Source organism: Musa acuminata, chromosome BXJ2-10 (assembly GCF_036884655.1).
Source record: "Musa acuminata AAA Group cultivar baxijiao chromosome BXJ2-10, Cavendish_Baxijiao_AAA, whole genome shotgun sequence".
Taxonomy (NCBI): domain Eukaryota; kingdom Viridiplantae; phylum Streptophyta; class Magnoliopsida; order Zingiberales; family Musaceae; genus Musa; species Musa acuminata.
Window position 1 is genome coordinate 30,141,652 of NC_088347.1, and position 18,349 is coordinate 30,160,000.

Consider the following 18,349-nt stretch of genomic DNA (forward strand, 5'->3'; position numbering starts at 1 on the left):
ATGTTTGAGTAGGGCATTTGATGATGATGATGATGGTGTTATTGTTGTTGTTTTTCTCTGACCTCACAAGATCTCCACCTGTAAGTAAAAATATTGTTTTCCAATGTTCTCACATTTTAAATGAGACAACAAAACAATTTACTGCAGTGGTTGTTTGCTGTGACAAGATATATTGAAAGGAGACTTTGGTAATCGAATGATAATGCCACAAATCATATCACTCTTCACCTTATCACTATTCATATCATGAGGACAACACCCTCAGGGGTTTGCATTGGCCTGGCAGCTGAGGACAACATGATCCTGAGCTTCTCTTCTTTATTTATCTTTCTCCATTGTATGGAAGTGTTAGGTTTAGGATAGACAAATCTCCATGTTTTGCTTTTTTTTTTTGTTTGGCTTCTCTCTCCATCGAGCTGCATATATTATTATTAGCATTTGAGAGGGTTGTATGAGTTGCTTGCTCAAGAATGCAAAGTCCTGGAAGGCCTTCTCATCCCCTTGTGATTGCCAGTATCATTAGATAATGACAACTTGCTTTGTTAGCATTTGGCTTGGTGTGATATGTACGGTGCAATGTGTTGGGCCCAATGGCTTGGACAATTGGGCTTATTGAGCCCAAATTACTAATTGAGGGCAGCAAACAAAATAAAGGGTTTGGTGCAACGTACAGCGAGCGGCGGTGCAGAGAGAGAGAGAAAGCAAGGTTTGTGAGTTTTTTGTTTGACGATCGGTGGCCAAACGTTATCAGTTTATAACCCAAATTTTATATGAAGAATTATTACAGTAAACTCTACGATCCTAACAGTGTTGATCTACGATTTTTTTTATCTAAAGTACTTTTCTGCTATATCTATTTTGTGAGACCTAAAATTTTATTACGATGAGATTCATCTATATGATGAAAATATCCTGAGCTAAGATCTATAATCTTGATGTTATTGATGGTTTTTGTCGTATTGGATTTTTCACGTTAAAATGATTTGATCTCATTGTGTGATTGATTATTTGTTCTATTGTTTATGTTGTGTTGGTTGATATTTTCATTTGGATATCAAGTTGGTATTTTGATGAGAAACTCATTTTGATACATAAAGATTGAAAAAAAATATTCCGTTTTAATAAGTTTTTTCAAGACCCTTTCAACCCAACCCCCCCCCCCCCCCCACTTAGTTTGTTATATGGGTATGGGAATCATTCATCAAATGTTGCTTAGCTCATACATTTATGAGACATTTTTAAGGCACTAACACATTTGTCCTTACAAATTTTACTATATTTGAATATTAATATTCTTCACACATATGACTTCTCTTGATTTTAGTTGATTCGTTTGGGACAATAAAAACATCATTAAAACATATAATTATAAAAATGCTTAATGTATAGTATTTAGTTTTTGGATTGTGTAAGACCACACATACAATAAATTTAAATACAAAGATACAAAGATCAACTCATAAATAAATTTATTTTTTGTTATTTTAAAAATTACAACTGATGAATCCTACTATATATAATTTTGTTTTATTTTCTAATTATTATCAGATTGCAATAGATGATTCCTACTATATTTTCAATAATTGAAGTAATGAAGTTGATCCATCTGTCTTGTTCCAAGTTCCCTCATCTCTGTACATGAACGTCAATCATCACAGGCCACATGTGCTGACACTGTCATCCATTCATTGGGTTATCTCATTCCCAGATTCTATTCTTCCCAAGTATAATAACAACAATCTCTGCAAGCTGTCTCAAACTGAAGTGCCCCCCACCATCTCCTTCAATCATTCCACCCATCTCCTGATCTGCCACTTCTCCATTTTCCCACACCAATTTCTCCTGCCTCCATACCATCTCAAGCCCTTGCTGTTGCTACAAACCAGAGTCTTAACAGCTATGGCTGGAGATAGGACTGGCGTTTGGGTTCTCTTCCTCCTCCTCCTGTGGTTGACCACAGCCATTATGCATGGTGATGGAGCTCCTGTTGCTGCACCAGCACCCTCCCCGGACTGCTCCTCTGCTCTGCTTGACCTTGCTGACTGCCTCTCCTTTGTGGAGAATGGGAGCACAGTGGCCAAGCCGGAAGGGCAGTGCTGCTCTGGCCTCAAGAAGGTGGTCAAGGAAGATGTCATCTGCCTCTGTGAAGTTCTCAAGCAAGGACCAAGCCTTGGTGTCAACCTCACCAAGGCCCTCACCCTTCCATCTGCCTGCAAGCTCTCCACCCCTCCCTTCAGCAAATGCAACAGTCTGTTCTCTCTCTCTCTCTCTCTCTCTCTCTCTCTCTCTCTCTCTCTCTGAGACCTTGTTGTTGAAGGTTTAATTTTCAGGTTGCAGACATTTGACTGAACCTTTTCTGGCTTTTTGTTTTGCAGTTTCCATTGCTGGTGTTCCTGCTGCAGCTCCTGGTAATTTTTTCCTCCATTTCTGCAAATCATGTCAAAGTTCATCATGTTTCTTTTTCTTTGTTTTAACCTAAACATACTAATCAACACCATCTAGCAATTTAGATCATGCTGTTAATGTTCTTGTTCATAGATTTTGACTCTGAATGCAGAAATTCAAAACCAACACAGCCAACATTTTTAGGACTATGTTCCTTTCTTATATAATTATTATGCTGTTTTTCATATTCATGATTTTTTTAGAATTAAAAGAACCATTACTTCCATGTAGTGACTAATTTGGCTGCCCCTGCCGTGATAGAGAAGACAAATGTATTGACCTCTCAGAATCATGTGGACAAGCCTCCATTATGTTTTGATGGCTACAGGCATGCAATAGTGTTCGGTGCCCTCAGGGAAGAGTCACTGTCCTGCTGTATCTTCCCTTATTTTAGAGTAAACAAGTGAGAGACTGCATTTAGTACTCCAACGTCCAAACATTAGAGAGAGAGAGAGAGAGAGAGAGAGAGAGAGATGCACATATTATATACCCTCTCTGTAGGGGTTTGGGAGGTATCATTGCTGGTGTCAAGAATTTCTCATCATAAGATATATAGCTAAATGTGATTTCTAGAGAGACAAAGAACAACATAAAAAAGCATTCAAAAAAGAAGGTTAGCCATGTAGAGCTAGCCATTTTATCCATGAACTATATTACAACTAAATCTACTTAGTGTCTCCCAAGAATGATGTCTTGATGTCATTATATATACAGCTCAAAATGTGTCTCATGGAAAACATTATAGAAAATTTTCCTGTTATGATGGCAAACAAAACTGATGTCATTATATATACTGGTTTAAACAGATAATTTGGTTACTTGTTCTTAGTATCCACAGCTTAATGCATTCTTCTCATCTTGCGTGCAGCTCCAACTCCCTCACTTGGATCACCTTCTTCGTCTTCTTCTTCTTCTTCTTCTGTGCCAACTGGAGCCCCATCTCCATCGTCCCCGGGCAAGTCCAATGCAGCACTACAGCTTCCATCCTTGGGGTTCCTGATTGGAAGCATGGCAGTGAGTCTCTGGTTGCTCTGCGTGTCCCACGGACTGGAATTTTAGTGCCTCGTGTATCCTTCATTATCTTGCTCTTTATGTTGATTCTGAGTTGTACAACTTTTATGCTCAATAAAAGATTTAGCTGGTCGAGTGATTGGAGTGATCGGTAAGATGTGTTTGGCTTTTGCTGTTGACATGTGTGTTCTTCCTTTTCCTTCGTCTTCTTAAGCTGGCTTAAAAGAATCATCTGATTTAATCTCAATGGCCAATCTACGATGGACTTACAATGGAGCCTTTGACTTTTCGAGACAGATCGTGTCACGTCACATCACCTGTCCATTGGATGGAGAATTGACAGAACAAACTCCGTTGACCACCGAATAGTTGACTCGCGTCCCGCCTTCATTTACTCCTCGCCTTGGAAAATTGAAAAAGGGTATGGGTTCATAAATATAAGAAAAATAATATTCTTTTGCATTCATTCACGAGTGAGATTTCAAAAGTTCATTTGCATTTGCGAAGAGAAAAAGGAAAAATCTCAAATATCTTTAAACCAAACAAAAAAAAAGGAAAATGAATGCGTCGGAGTGGGGCTCGGCAGCATTTAGTGAGGAACAGTGGTTTGTGTCGAAGAAGAGGTGGGGTTGTGTGTGCGCGTGGGGAGTGGTCACGTCAGCGGACGCAGAGTTGGGGTGGGACAAGCAGCGCTGGATCCAAAGCAGCAGCCATTGAGGCCACTGCAGGGCTTTGAGACGCTTCAGAAGCTAGGCCACCACTGTCGCCACCTCGTGCTTCCCCCCGTGCCTGCCTCCTCTCTCTCTTCTCTCTCTCTCTCTCCAGCTTTTTGCAGATTCACGCCCATCCCTCGCATACAACTCGACTGGTGCGTGGTCATGTCTAGCAATGATAGAATGAGATCTCGTTTAATTTATTGATCGAAATTGATGTTTCCTTCCGAGGTCGATAAGTTCCATTCTACAAGAGTTGACGATGTAGAGAGTAAGTACCCTTCAAGATGGGTAGAAATCTTCGTTTCCGAATGAGAGTTGACGAAAACCAAATGATGGCACGCAGATGAACGATGATTGAATTGAAACAGTACCCTTCACAACAGGCAGATTACCGTTGGTCAAAGAGGCTCGTCTACGGTGAAAGAACTGCATGGCCATGGGGAGAGACGAAGAAATTGTAGTAGATCGCGAGAGAGAGAGAGAGAGAGAGCGAGAGAAGAGGAGGGGGAGGGGGGAGGGGGGAGGGAGAGGGATTGAATCGAATATGACGAGTCATCGAAGGCAAGCGGAAAAAGGCAAGACGGAGAGAGAAAGAAGAGAACGTACCTGATCGGTGCATTGCCTGAGCCCCACCTCTATCTCTTACTGAGAGCCCTCATCAATGGCGGATTAGGACCTGAGCTTGCGGCATAAGTCAACCCTCTTATTGACTTATCATGACTTCTCAATTGTCTTGGATCACTGCAGCTTACGATGCGTTAAGAGTCGTGCTATTACATGTGATGAAGGGAAATCCGGTCCATGGCCCGTATGATGCAACGTGTGGAAAGGCAAGACACGGTCACACGGAAGGTACGGTGTACGAACCCGGGCCTGTGTTGCCAGGCACACTGTTTGGTATAAAGCCACAGGAACACCGGATGGGCTACTGGTACGTCATAGGATTCCTTCTCCGTCCTCTCCCACCCCCTTCTCTCTCTCTCTCTCTCTCGCGCCAATCCTTCCCTTCATATCGCTCGGTCACTCGCCCTCTTCACCTTGTCCTCGCTCTCTTCCTTCCTACAGTAAATATCTCACTATACCTTTACCCTGTTCAAAGAGGTAACTCACACAACCGAGCTCTAGTCGCAGTTGTGTTGTGTTGCTGTTGTTCTTGCTGTGTTGGGAAGATGGAGGTCAGGGGTGGAAGAGGGAGGAGGCTAAGCAGCAGGGAGACCAGCCCGGATCGAGCCAGACTGGGCTGCTCACAGCTGCAACACAAGCAGCAGCAGCAGAGGTCCTTGAGGCCTCTGAGGAAAGTTCAGATAATATACTACCTCAGCTGGAATGGCCAGTTGGAGCATCCTCACTTCATCGAGCTCCCTTACCTCCCAAACCAACAGCTCCGCCTCAGAGGTCGCCTTCTCCCTCGCCCCACCCCCCGCCCTCGTCACCCCATCTTTCCCCCTGACTTGACATCGTGTTCTTAATTTCTCTGTGACTTGTAGATGTGATAGAGAGGCTGACTCTTCTCAGAGGCAGAGGCATGCCTGCACTCTTCTCCTGGTCTTGTAAGAGGTAATCTCGATCGACTCCCGTTTGTTGCTGAGCCTTCTCTTCCGGCCATTTGTCAATCGGCTTGTTCATTTGTGAATCACGAAAAAGGAGCTATAAAAATGGGTACGTGTGGAATGACTTGGCCGAGAACGACGTTATCTTCCCGGCGGACGGCGTCGAGTACGTGCTGAAAGGCTCCGAGATCATCCCTGGCGCATATGGTTTCTTCCTACCCTCCTTTATCATGTTATCGGATGTTTCCGGTCGATTACTGGTTTATTTGGCTGTATTCATCTTGAAATTTGCGTTTCAGAGCGTTTCCAACACGTTGCTGCTCGCAGCAGGCGGCTGAAAGCGCTTCCTGCCCCCCGTAAACTCCACTTGGAATTAGAGGAAGACGAAGGGGAGGAAGGAGAACTGGGAGAGGATGAAGAGGGTGCAGAGGAGGTGAGATGCGGTAAGCGCAACGTGGATGGCGCACGTCACTCTCGGCGTTCCTGCGGCGTTTCGACGGAGGAGATCGAGCGAACCGACAACCTGACCACGGTTCGGTCCCACCGCCACCACCAACATGGCCCCATGGAGCTGCCCCTGGACGACTCCTCCCCGCCCTCCTCCACCTCCTCCGACAAACCCCCCGCCCACGCCCCCTGCAGCGGCGCCTCCCAGAGGTTCGAGGATGCCGACCCGGCGCCGGAACCGGGTCTGACTCGGAACTCGGTCCTGCTCCAACTCATCGCCTGTGGGTCCGCGGCACTGAAGGGAAGCAGCCGCACCAGCGGCGGGACCATCAAGACAGCCACCGCCGCAGGTGGCGGGCAGAGGAACACCGGGCTCCACCGCGGGCTGGTGAGTCGACTCGCGAGCCGGGCGGCTGAGGAGGACGAGGTGGTTCGTTGCGTCCAGGAGAACCCTCGGTTCTGTCACCCCCTCATAGAGGACAAGGAGTACTTCAGCGGGAGCATAGTCGAAGGGAGCAGAGCACCACCTGAGCCTTCTCTCAAGAAGTCTTCCTCCTACAACGAAGAAAGGTGACACTCCCACCAACCCTATCTCGTTCGGAACTTGTCAGCTTTTGGCCCTACTTTTCCTTCCATTCCTCTGGATGCACGAGTCCTCCAGAAAGTCTACCCATTGACTCTATAAAGTCATGCAAGCTGACATTCTGGAGGCATTTATGAGGCCCACAGTGTGACGTAATGTCAACTTCTGACAGCAAGACCATGAAAGCATCATCTTAATTATTCTATATATTCCTGTGATTTATTGTTGGTGTTGATGGTGACGGAAACAGGAGCTCAAAGCTTGGGATTGGAGAAGGCAAGAGAGAGGTGGATAGAGGAGGTGTGAAAGGGAGGTGTATCCCTGGCAGAAGGCAGGCCTCTGGTAAACAACAGTAGCAGCAGCTGCAGTACACAACATCGAAGGATCCCAACAAGTTAATGCTCTTCCAACTGTTGCACATAATTCATGTCTTCAAGAGGTCTTAATCCCCTACATGTGTGTGTGCAGTGCAACTGTACTTGCAGTGTGACCTTGAGTTGCAGAGATGAGAGGAACAGATGGCTCTACAACCTGCTGTGGAGTTAAAGCTCACAAGGGCTATATTTCTCTGGAATCTATGCCGGATTCTGTGTTCTACTAGTGTTTCTTTAAGTTAGTAGGTCTTAGGTTTTGTTGCTGCATTTGCTACTGTTACATCTGTCTCAGAAAATTACTTTCTAGTTCGTGGTCTTGATAGAAAACAAGTGTCTGCAAGAAACAGTGAACCCATTACTACTTGTGCATGCAAATAGTTGGATTCCTGCTCTTGGAAGGTTCAGCAGCGTCTCTTTCAGGCATTGGATGGTTGTGTATGCTTGATTGAAATTTTTGGTGGATTTGGCTACTCTATTTATCTGGGTTTGGAATGGATATAACAATCTAGATAATCTAGTAAGTCACGAGGCACTCAAACAATACGCTCGAAAGAGTTATATTTTGAAAGCATAATATAATTTTGAGGTGTCGGAAAGATTTACATAATCTAATCTTACACGAACTCGGAATATTTTGAAAGCATAAGATCTGCAGCTCATAGTCTCACAATTTGTAACTTCAAAATAATATGATTAAGTCATTTTTTTATTACACATAATTTATAAATTAACCATAAAGGAATTTATTTATTTTTTATTTTATTTTAATAGGTTTCCATAAAATCAATTAATATTGTGCAAAGATTTCATGTGTTACTTGGAGAATGCACACACACGCACATAAATGTATATTCTTCCATATCTTGGTTTATGTACACAAATCTAACCAGTCAACAAATCTTTGTTAAGCCATGAATAAAATATGGTCTGTCTAACTGAGTCTAACCGAAGATGGAGGGCATAAAGAATTCCCCAGTTTATTTCCTCCCATTTATGGATCTCCTGTTCGGTCTAATATGCTCTCTTTCCAATCATATGATTTACAAAGGAGGACATTTTTTTTTATAAGACAAGCTGTATTTTTTAGAAGGATGAAGTCAAATTAACTTAGATCCACTTCGAACATATAAGTCATATATATTTGAAGATGACGATAGAGCCATCTTGAAGAATAATATCTGTTGATCTTAAGATATATTGGTTTTCGTTTGGAACAGAATCCTAATCAGATCCCTCGTAATCTTTGGAACAGACAATTTTGATCTTCCGAGATACCGACCCGTTTCTTTCTCCGTTCCCACCATCTTTTATCCCCCTACGTATCTCTCCTCCTATTGTCTGTCCCAACAATGTCGATCTCTCGTCCTCTTTGTCTGCTTCCTTCCTCATCCACCTCACTCCCCATGCCGAACTCTTGCGGATCTCTGCCATCCATGGAGGAAACGGGAGGAGATGGAAAGCTAAAGCTAAAGAGCCTCGATGGTGCATATGATCCCATCTGTGTGCTTACTGTTGCACCCGCCGAGTGTTCCTCCACCTGTCGCGGGCCAAGTTGGTCCTCTTGTCTTGCGCCTGCTCCGCAACATGAGCCGGATTTCATTCCTGCTTACTCTCCGGTGAAGCCCGCCCGGCGGAACCCTAGCCCGGGACCGAAGAGACCCGAGAAGGGCAACGTCATAAACCCTCCCTTCGCCTGGGCCACCGACCGCCGCGCCACCATCCACACCCTCCGCCACTTGGTCTCCCGTGGCATCACGGAGATCCACGGCGAGTCGCAGTGCAAGCGGTGCGAGGCGCGCCGGGTGATCAGGTACGATTTGGTGGACAAGTTCGCCGCAGTCGCGGGCTTCTTCGGCGCCAACCAGCACCACATGCACGACCGAGCGCCGTCCAAGTGGATGCGCCCGACGTTCCCGGACTGCGAGGCCTGCGGGCAGCGCAACTGCGTGCGGCCGATCTTGTCCGAGAAGAAGCGCGAGATCAACTGGTTGTTCATGCTGCTAGGGCAGACGCTGGGCTACTGCACGCACAAGCAACTCAAGTACTTCTGCAAGTACAGCGCGAACCATCGCACCGGCGCCAAGAACCGGCTCGTCTATCTCACCTATCGCAGTCTCTGCAAGCAGCTCGATCCTACCTTGCGCTTTTGATCTCTTGATCGTTGTTGTAAGCAAGCTGCATTTCCATAAAAAGTATTTCGATCCATAGTGTAGTATAGATAGACCAATCCTAGGTGCAGGTGATGCTCTGCATTGTCGGCATCCCGAATAACCTTATAGTCGATCTGCTCTCTAGCTAGTTGTTTCGATGTCTCGTCTTCTCACTACGAGACCCTCATATCTTGTATCTTCTTGTTTTGTTGTGTCGTTTGAAGTCTTATGTTTTACCAGTTAGGACAATGCTTGATGGTGCAAATTTGGAAGCCTACTGACATATGCTACTGCAACATTCTTTCGTTGAAAGCTCGTATACTTGCCCTAAATGAATCAAAGAACATAATTAGCAAAGAACATAATTCTCTATAGGTTATGGAGAGTAGGATGGACTTCGAGTAAGTAACTGCAGTAAAGTCATGAACTCACCCCCAGTTTGTAATGTCAACATTTGATGTCAGCCTCCGTTCCGAGCAGCAGATACTCAAACTACTAAGAAGCTTTAACGTTTTGACTTGAATCACCATTTATGCATGAAAATTTTCGATTAGATTTCGTTTTTTTTGTGCGTGTGGATTACTTCGTATCTAAAGTCTCTAGTTAAATTATAGGAAAATATCTAATTTATCTATCATCTCTATCGATAAGGTTGTTGGATCACTGACCAATCCAAAAGCTTCTCGATAAGATCTTGCTTGCATGTCACTTATCACAAAAGCTTACTATAATCCTTCCATTTGCTACTCTTCGGTCACCTGCGTTGCACGTGCATTTAAGAAATAACTTAAAAATAATAAAAATATGGATTTATCTCGTTCGGCCAACTGACTCGACCGTTCCGGCTTACTCGGACCGATCGGGTCCCGCGGGCGGCCCACAGATACGGCGAATACCACGTTATCCGTCACGGCGACCGCACGCACACGCGTCGCGCTTACCTTGCGCGGGGTGTCCACCAGCGCACTCGGTACGAGCCACGCGTACCGCCTTGCGGGCCCCACGAAAGCCATGAGAGTTATGGAAAGAGAAGTCCAAAAGGGTGGGTGACGGCCCCGACGAACCGAACCGCGGGTCCACGAGTCTCCGAAAAGGTGCCGACAGCTGGCGGGATCCTATCCGAGCTAGGTCACCCCCCGGTGTCAATCATCTGATGACCGCACCGTCTTTGGGTTGTCACTCACACGGCAGTGATACTTAATTGAGGAGGAAGTTCTTCTCGTTGTTGTCGATCAATCCATTTGGATGATGAGGGAAGTTCTTCTCGTTGTTGTCGATCAATTCATTTGGATGATAAGGAAGACAAGAGCGAGGGAGGAAATTTAAGTAAAAAGAGCTTTATATTTAATTATTTCGATATAAAAATATAAAATTACGCCAATTATATTTCGTCATATTTGGATTCAACTTTATCGCGTTTTATAGCAAGCGGTGACCGTATCCAGGCGGGCCCCAAATTTAAGGCGAAGTTTTCGTGGTGTCGTCACCGGCAAAAGACGGTGCCGACGGTGGGGGCCCACGGCGTCGAGACCCTTCCCCGACGTTCGCGCGGGCCCACGACCGGCTTTGATTTGTGTGATAAGACGGTTTTCGCCCGTCGCACCTCTCTCCGTTTTCTGCCTCGCTCTCGAGTCTTCGACACTTCGTTTGCTGCGCTCGGTTCCCTTCTCCTCTTACATTTTGGAAGATTCGTGGTGCAAGAATCCGCGCAACTCCGCTTTTCTACTTCGAAGGTTCGATTTCGCTTCTTTCCGCTACGCCAAGTTCGATTCTTGTCGTCCTGGGAGGTATTTTCACTGTTGTTGATTCGATCTTTCCTTTTTCTTGGCATGGTACGGATGGATTCCGAGCATTTCTTATTTTTTAGGCTTGTTCTTAGAGGATTGAAATTGTTTTATGCGCGCAAAATCGCTGTCCACACAACGTTCGACTCGATACTTCCGCTGGGTTTTCGTGGTCTTCGTTCATCGAATGGGTTAGCGTTTATATGATCGCTGGGTTTTATTATAGTTCTTATGAAGAAATATTCTGTTTGTTGTGTTCTTTTTGCCCGTCGTTTTTTAATAGTATCTCCATGCGATCGGTAAGCATTTTTTTCGTTCTTGTAGGGTTTTTTTTTTAAACCTAAATAAGATTTACATGCTCTTTAATTGCTTATAGTTAAAGTTGATTGTGTTTCTCTGAGAAATTTCCTAAAGAATTTTGATGTTCTAAAGCTTCGTTTTTTCTTTTGTTGACAAGATGCCGATGACGTACACTTTTATTTTTCTACTCGTTTATTGGAAATTTTATTAATTGATTTTAAAATCTATGTTAACTTCCTTTGTTTGTTTGGTCAGTTTGTTGATTTTTATATAAATCTATTTTTAGCAATGATTTCAACAATAGCGGTTTAGGGTTTACATTCTCCGTTAATTTGTGTGGTAATTATTTTATTTTTGATTCGGTAGCGTCATGGCCGAGTACTTCAACAACGATCTGGACGACATTGTTGAGGATTACTTTGAAACGGGTGATTTCGATTACTTCGACGATGAATTCGAGTTGGATGACCAACAAGCACACGGCAATGACTCCGAGCTCGAGAATGTCGACGATCTGGTATGACAATCTCAGGTCTCTGTTGTCAGAGAGGGACGTATAACTTTTTCTTCTTTGTTGTTACCGCTTGATGCTGATCCTTCAGGCGACGCAAAAAAATGATACTTCAGCCTCGGAGTATAGAAATGGGAAAGATATGCAGGGAATTCCATGGGAAAGATTGATATTTTCAAGGGATGAGTACCGCGCAACGAGGCTGAAGATGTACACGAACTATGAAAACGTATCAAGACCACGTGATGGTTTAGAAAAGGTGAGCTTAAAAATTGAGATATATACTAGTATTTCATGAACTTGTATAGTGATTGTGCTTTTGGTGGAATTTCCCCGGTTTAATTGCTTGGTAGATGAAACATTCCTTTAGGCTGTCTTTTGGTTTCTGTCCCTGTGCGGCCTCCCCAAACCCCCCACCCCCGAGTCATGGGGTTGTTTGATTTGCAGTAACTTCTATGTGATTAATTTTATTATGTCTTGCACACTTGAGTGTAGCACTTTGTATGATTCATGTTTTTTTGTTTTTTCTTAATCAAAACATTTCAGTACCACTCTGTTGAAATATAGGTGTGAATATATCACATTCGTGTGATTCGAATGATGAAATAGTTTGGGGTCCTCTAGCTTTTCCACTGTCACTGATTCTTAGGCATGTGACCACCTATTTTGCTGGAGAAAAAAGAGTGAGACTGTCTTTGTTGCACGTCTTTCATGTGGTTTGTTTAGGTGTTGTGATATTTTAATTGGACATTTAATTGGTATAACTTGGTTGCAGAACCATTGCTTGATTATCAACTTAATATCGAATATATTATATCGAATATATTAATTAGATAATGCAAGACTCTTATGTTGACTGTGCATGATTGAGCATGATTAGTTGGCTCAGCTTATCTGCATGTTGATGAATGCAGCATTTGTGACTAGTCTAGCAATCCTGGTTTCTTTATGATTTAGGTAAGTGTGGTGGTACTAGTAGCATCTCATTATATGAAAATAGAAGAAGTAATTTTGATGAGGGATGCTCCAACTTACCAAATTTGTATCCTCTCCAGGTCCCCCTTGCATTTTGGGGGTAATTGTGTTTGTTGAGGAGTGTTGGGTGCTGCTTTTGGTTAATCAATGTCTTGAAGTGGTCAATTGTAAAAACTCATGGCATACTACATAATGCTACCTAAAAATGTTATTCGTAACAATGTTGTTTTTTGGATGGAGCCTGTCATAGTCTCATGTAGTATTTATTTGATGATTTTTTTGCTAATAATTTTGGCTACATTCAGGAATGCAAGAACGTGGATCACGAAAACACTTTCTATGATTTTCACTATAATACAAGGCTTGTCAAGTCCACAATTGTGCATTTTCAGGTATTTTTTTTGAGGATTTTGTTATGTTTCTGTTTATTTGTTTGTAAAGTAACACATATTGCAAGCTTAAAGATTAAGAAGCATTGACAATTCACTTATCATCTCACTGAAATAACTGCAACACAAAGTTTCGCAAGTGTCCCGTTTTCTTCATTGCCCCATCATCCATTAGAAGCACAATTGAAGTGATTTATTTTGCTGATTATTTAGAATTAATTTTATGAAACTAACATTATAAATTACTGAAGAATTGATGATGTTCAGTCACAAGTATTCATGTCGATTGGTTTTAATGGTAGGCCAATGGAGGTATCATTATGACTTGATCATCATGAGGATGATGACTTCATTACGATTAGGATTTATGTTTATTAAGATTGGTACTTCTGGATCTGCAAAGTATTTTTTTTGCCAACCTTGCTTGGGGTGTTTATATATTATTGTTGAGCCTTATAGTTTTGCAGGTTTTCACTGCATAATTATTAATAGGTATATGGAAATTAGTTCGTCTAAATAGCTCTTTGACCTTAATGAAGCACCTCCATTGGAGCAGGCATCTTTATATATGTAGGAAAGGTAAGATATCTTTTTATTCTTCTGTTTGTCCAGGGACTTCTATATATGTTAGCTTTGTGAACCGTGAATTTCATAAGGCCTTTTTAACTTTTTGTATTTCTTGCTGTGCAAATACTAATCCTGGTTCACGTTCTTTTAAGCTTATAATCTTGTGTATGAATGATGAATAACAAAAATCTTCCTAGCACTATTCATAGATTATGTTTCTTATCCATTACAGAGTCTGTTGGTATATTGTCAAGTGTCTAATTGTTTCGGACATATATTATGCTCTTTAGCAACTGTGAGAATCTGAAAATAGGATGCTATGATTTTGATGTCACTGCTTATAGAAATCTTTTGCAACCACTAGCTCTTTTACATTGCACTTTTTAAGTCAACCTTTCAGTTCGTTGATTCTTTTGTATTGATAAGTGTCAATACAACCTGGCTGGTTGCTTGCCCGTCAGACCCATCTCTACCGTTCCACTAGAATCCTTTGTTCTGCATAAGAAATCTTTTCAGCTTAATGTTATTATTTAAGTTTACTTCTCTTAAAAAAAAATTTCTTGACATATTTACTAGAGTGCCAAAGCTTATGGTGGATTATGTTCTTAGCTTAGGTGCTTATATACATGCAAAAAAAAGTGCTGGTCACTAGGTTTTCACATGGCAACTTTAGCTTTTATGTATTGCACTATTTGGAATGTTGGTAGTGTTATCATCTTAATGTTGGTTATATGTTGCAATTAACACTCTGTTACTTAGGACTGGGCTGCCATATCACATGTTTTGTCAGGCTATAAAAAAGCAGGATGGATGTGATTTCTGAGCAGCTGTCGCTATAGGGGGGCATTTTTTCATATGGTATGATGGGACGTTCCGTGTTTGACAAATCATGCGCCCAGTGTTTGTTGGTGTGTATGGGAAACGGAGTCAAGCTAAAATATACCTGCAGCATTTTGCTAATCGTCATGAGATAGTTGATTTCCATACCTTATCTTCTCTTGCTATTTTGTTTGTAGATACTTTTAGATGTTTGTGTTGTCTGATATGTATTCAGTAACCATATCTTATCCTTTTTATATGTAGCATCATTAGCTGTCTGTTGATCAGTTGTCTTGTTTATGTTTTGATTGACTTCACAATTATGGTTATCTATTATATCTCATGGTGCTTTTGAAGAGTCATGTCGTAATCATTTGCTGTAAGTTGGGAGTTTAACTTTTTCCTAGCATGCTCATGCTAGTAATTAACTTACTGATCATGGAGGCATAATGTGTCTTTTGATTGAAAGAAAGACTAGGTTTCATTTATTTAGATGACCGAGTGTGATCTTCTTGTGCATAATTACTTGAAGAAGAATTTTGTTGTGAAAAAAAAAAAAATATCATATTTTAGTTTCTTCCACTTTTCATTATTTTTGAGACAGGATATAATGATGACCATACTTTTTTATTAGTTGAATGTGCCAGTCTGGCCTAGTAGTAGTGATACTCATTAGTGCAGTTATGATATTTCCTGTATAGATTATCTGGGCTGCACAAAACTAGATAGTTGCCCATGTACTTAGTACTTGTCAAATGAATTTAATTATTTAAGATCTAATTAGTTATCAGATGTTAGGTATTATGTTTACTCTGTCATAGTTGCACTTAGCAAAAACAGCTTTTTTACTGACAGCCAAAGATCATTTGAAAAGGAAAATCCATCAGTATTTTGTCATGTTACTGTTAAACAATGAGCATCCGAGCTGTGAAGTCTGTTATCATTTCTTCGTCGTCACCTGTGCAGGTCTGAACTTTTTGGTAGCAAAGATGATGTTTATCACGTGAGATGCATGTTGACATTTCTGTCATTAATCTACACAAGAAACAAGTTTCATAGTTGTTGCCACAATACGTCTTGAGAGAATTGATGTGTACTTTCTTGGTGGATTGGGTTTCTAATACTCATCCTTTTTTTGGATATTGATAATCTGTAGCTGTCTCCTTTTACCTACTGAGGGAAAGCCTCTCCGTGGAAATGCTGACTTGAGTGCCTAGAACTACCAAGCCAGATAACCTTAGGGGTTTCCTTATTATCAAGTCATGACCTTTGATGTGTTGGTTTCCATGTGCTCCCTAAAGAGTTCCTGCTCATCCTTTTCTTGGATTTCCTTGTGTCCACTTACTCTTTAGGTACTGTTGCGACAAAAAACAATTGTGCCACATCATATATGTAAAATAAGATAATGAGTCATTTTCTTATTGTGTTACAAAGCTTTGAAATGCTGTAAGATCTAAACACCACTAAAAATATTAAATACATGCTTTGTTTTAAATCGAATAATGTTACTGAACATTATGCAATTGTAGTTAATAGATGTTGGAAAAGAGTAGCAACCATAGGACTGCTTCTAGCATCAAATTTTTTGTTTCTTAGATTTGATGTTTATGATATTGTTTGGCAGAGGATGATCTGACAAATATGTTATCTTTTATGTTGACATGAATAATGTAACCTGGATAACATCAATAATAAATAAATGATGGAAAGTAAGCAACAATCATTAAAACTACTTCTGGAATCAAATTCTTTGTTTCTTACACTACTCTTTCGCTTATCATGTTGTTTAAATGGGCTTTTCTGACAAATTGGTGCTTTTGCAGCTGAGGAATTTAATATGGGCAACATCAAAGCACGATGTCTACATGGTGCAGAACTATTCTGTTATGCATTGGTCATCACTGCTAAGAAGAGGCAAAGAGGTGCTCAATGTTGCAGGGAAAGTTGTACCTACCCAGGTTAGTATTTCTTGCTAGTTACTACGATTTGCTGCTAGCTATGTGCTTTCTGATGGATTTTATTACTTGGCTATTCCACAGAAGCACTGTGGATCTTCTCCTCAGCAGCTATCGAGAGTACACATTAGTACAATGTCTGTAAAAGGCAATCTATTGGTTGCTGGTGGATTTCAAGGCGAGCTTATATGCAAGGTTTTTTCTTTATAGTAGACTAACATCTCCTAATGATATCTCCATGTTATGTTAACTTGGTTCTTAAGTTTCATGCTCTTGATTTGGCCAGTCCTTGGATCAACCTGGAGTGACTTTCTCTACTAAATTAAACGATGATGGTGACATCACCAATGCGGTTGGCATCTATCGGTCTTCAAGGTGAGATGGTAGTCCATTGCATTGAACACATGTTCACCTTTGCCATTTGACTTGAATCTCCACCGGCTGTTTTTTCTCCAGTGGGTCTATTCAAGTGGTGACTTGTGGCAATGATTGCTTTGTGAGGATGTTTGATGTCGAGACATTTGTCCAACTAAGTCGCCTATCTTTCTCCTGGTCCGTTAATGTGAGTATACAATCACATATCTCTTATTGTTATTCCTTTCTACTATGACACTGTGCACTCATTTGGCTTCTTATTTTCTTGATCCTTCTTATAGAACACGGGTATTAGTCCAGATGGAAAGCTTCTTGCTGTCCTCGGAGATGACATAGACTGTCTGATGGTCGATACTCAGTCTGGGAAAGTAAGCCTGGTGTCTTCTATCCACATCTTTGATAATTCTGTCATATGTCGCATGAAATCTCATTCATTCTATGTTTTGCTGGAATATGTTGCGGCAAATTAAAATTTTCAGGTGATAGAAAACCTCAAGGGACATCTCGACTATTCCTTTGCATCTGCTTGGCACCCAGACGGTCACATCCTGGCCACGGGGAGCCAAGACAAGACGTGTCGGCTGTGGGATGTGAGGAACACTTCAGAATCCCTGGCAGTGCTCAAAGGAAAAATAGGGGCGATACGGAGCATAACTTTCTCAACAGATGGAAGGTTCATGGCAATGGCTGAGCCAGCAGACTTCGTTCATGTGTATGATGCAAAGGCAGATTATTGGAGGGCCCAGGAGATCGATCTGTTTGGAGAGATTGCTGGGTTGTCGTTCAGCCCTGATGCTGATGCGCTCTTTGTTGGCGTAGCAGATCACACCTATGGGAGTCTGTTAGAGTTCAGCAGAAGGAAGCATGACCATTACCTCAATGCGTTTCTATGATCCGAGGGAACGGCTGGAAGTAACTTGTGCATTGTATATAGATAGGGAGCAGATCAGATTTGTAAAGTTTTTCATGCAACACATATACTTCTCTGTACATACGTCGTTTCTGTTCATCTCTTAGTTTGTAGATTAGAATTTATGATGTTCGGTATTGGTAAATATTTTTTAAAATTTTAATTTAATTCAAATTAGTCGATAGAGTTTTAATTAAATTGAAGTTTCTTAATAAATTATGGTTTGTTTTTATAGGTATATTTTAAGCTTTAGGGTTTTGGTGGTGAGAGAGGAAGGTAAGATACTTTGGATGTTTAAGGGTGATCTCTAGGGCTTCTAAAGATAGTTGAGGGAGCTTTTTTCATGTTTAGGTGAGAGGTGGACAAGAGGAGTTAGTACTTGAGTGGAAATAATTTTAGGGTCTTATAATTGATAAATTTGATTTTTTTTTTTTCAATGGATGTATTTAGGGATTTATTGAATTCTGTTAATTTTGTATTAGTATTTC

At 41.7% G+C, this 18,349-nt stretch overlaps 4 protein-coding genes across 15 annotated transcripts; all 4 read left to right on the forward strand.

Moving 5' to 3' along the window:
- The first annotated feature begins 1,743 nt into the window (after positions 1–1,743).
- LOC135625053 (non-specific lipid transfer protein GPI-anchored 11-like) lies at positions 1,744–3,604 on the forward strand. Its single transcript, XM_065129303.1, has 3 exons — positions 1,744–2,248; positions 2,376–2,408; positions 3,314–3,604. The coding sequence occupies exons 1-3, from the start codon at positions 1,900–1,902 to the stop codon at positions 3,502–3,504; spliced, it is 573 nt and encodes a 190-aa protein (XP_064985375.1). The 5' UTR covers positions 1,744–1,899; the 3' UTR covers positions 3,505–3,604.
- A 1,737-nt stretch (positions 3,605–5,341) lies between these two features.
- On the forward strand, positions 5,342–6,743 carry LOC135625767 (protein SOSEKI 2-like). Its single transcript, XM_065130858.1, has 3 exons — positions 5,342–5,567; positions 5,762–5,929; positions 6,022–6,743. Exons 1-3 carry the CDS (start codon positions 5,342–5,344, stop codon positions 6,741–6,743), a joined length of 1,116 nt encoding a protein of 371 aa, XP_064986930.1.
- Positions 6,744–8,529: 1,786 nt separating this feature from the next.
- On the forward strand, positions 8,530–9,276 carry LOC135625768 (uncharacterized). The gene has a single exon (XM_065130859.1). It carries the CDS (start codon positions 8,530–8,532, stop codon positions 9,274–9,276), a length of 747 nt encoding a protein of 248 aa, XP_064986931.1.
- Positions 9,277–10,887: 1,611 nt separating this feature from the next.
- On the forward strand, positions 10,888–18,059 carry LOC135625054 (uncharacterized WD repeat-containing protein C2A9.03-like). Of its 12 annotated transcripts, none has more exons than XM_065129306.1 (10): positions 10,888–11,009; positions 11,727–11,877; positions 11,963–12,130; positions 13,152–13,238; positions 16,445–16,579; positions 16,661–16,771; positions 16,863–16,951; positions 17,033–17,138; positions 17,233–17,319; positions 17,431–18,059. In XM_065129306.1, the coding sequence occupies exons 2-10, from the start codon at positions 11,731–11,733 to the stop codon at positions 17,842–17,844; spliced, it is 1,344 nt and encodes a 447-aa protein (XP_064985378.1). In that variant the 5' UTR covers positions 10,888–11,009; positions 11,727–11,730; the 3' UTR covers positions 17,845–18,059. The 12 variants fall into 12 exon arrangements, with proteins under 12 accessions (XP_064985378.1, XP_064985379.1, XP_064985380.1 ...); XM_065129307.1 differs by having other exon boundaries at positions 10,905–11,063; XM_065129308.1 differs by lacking the exons at positions 10,888–11,009; positions 11,727–11,877 and adding an exon at positions 14,593–14,775 and having other exon boundaries at positions 12,068–12,130; positions 13,152–13,814.
- Positions 18,060–18,349: the final 290 nt, after the last annotated feature.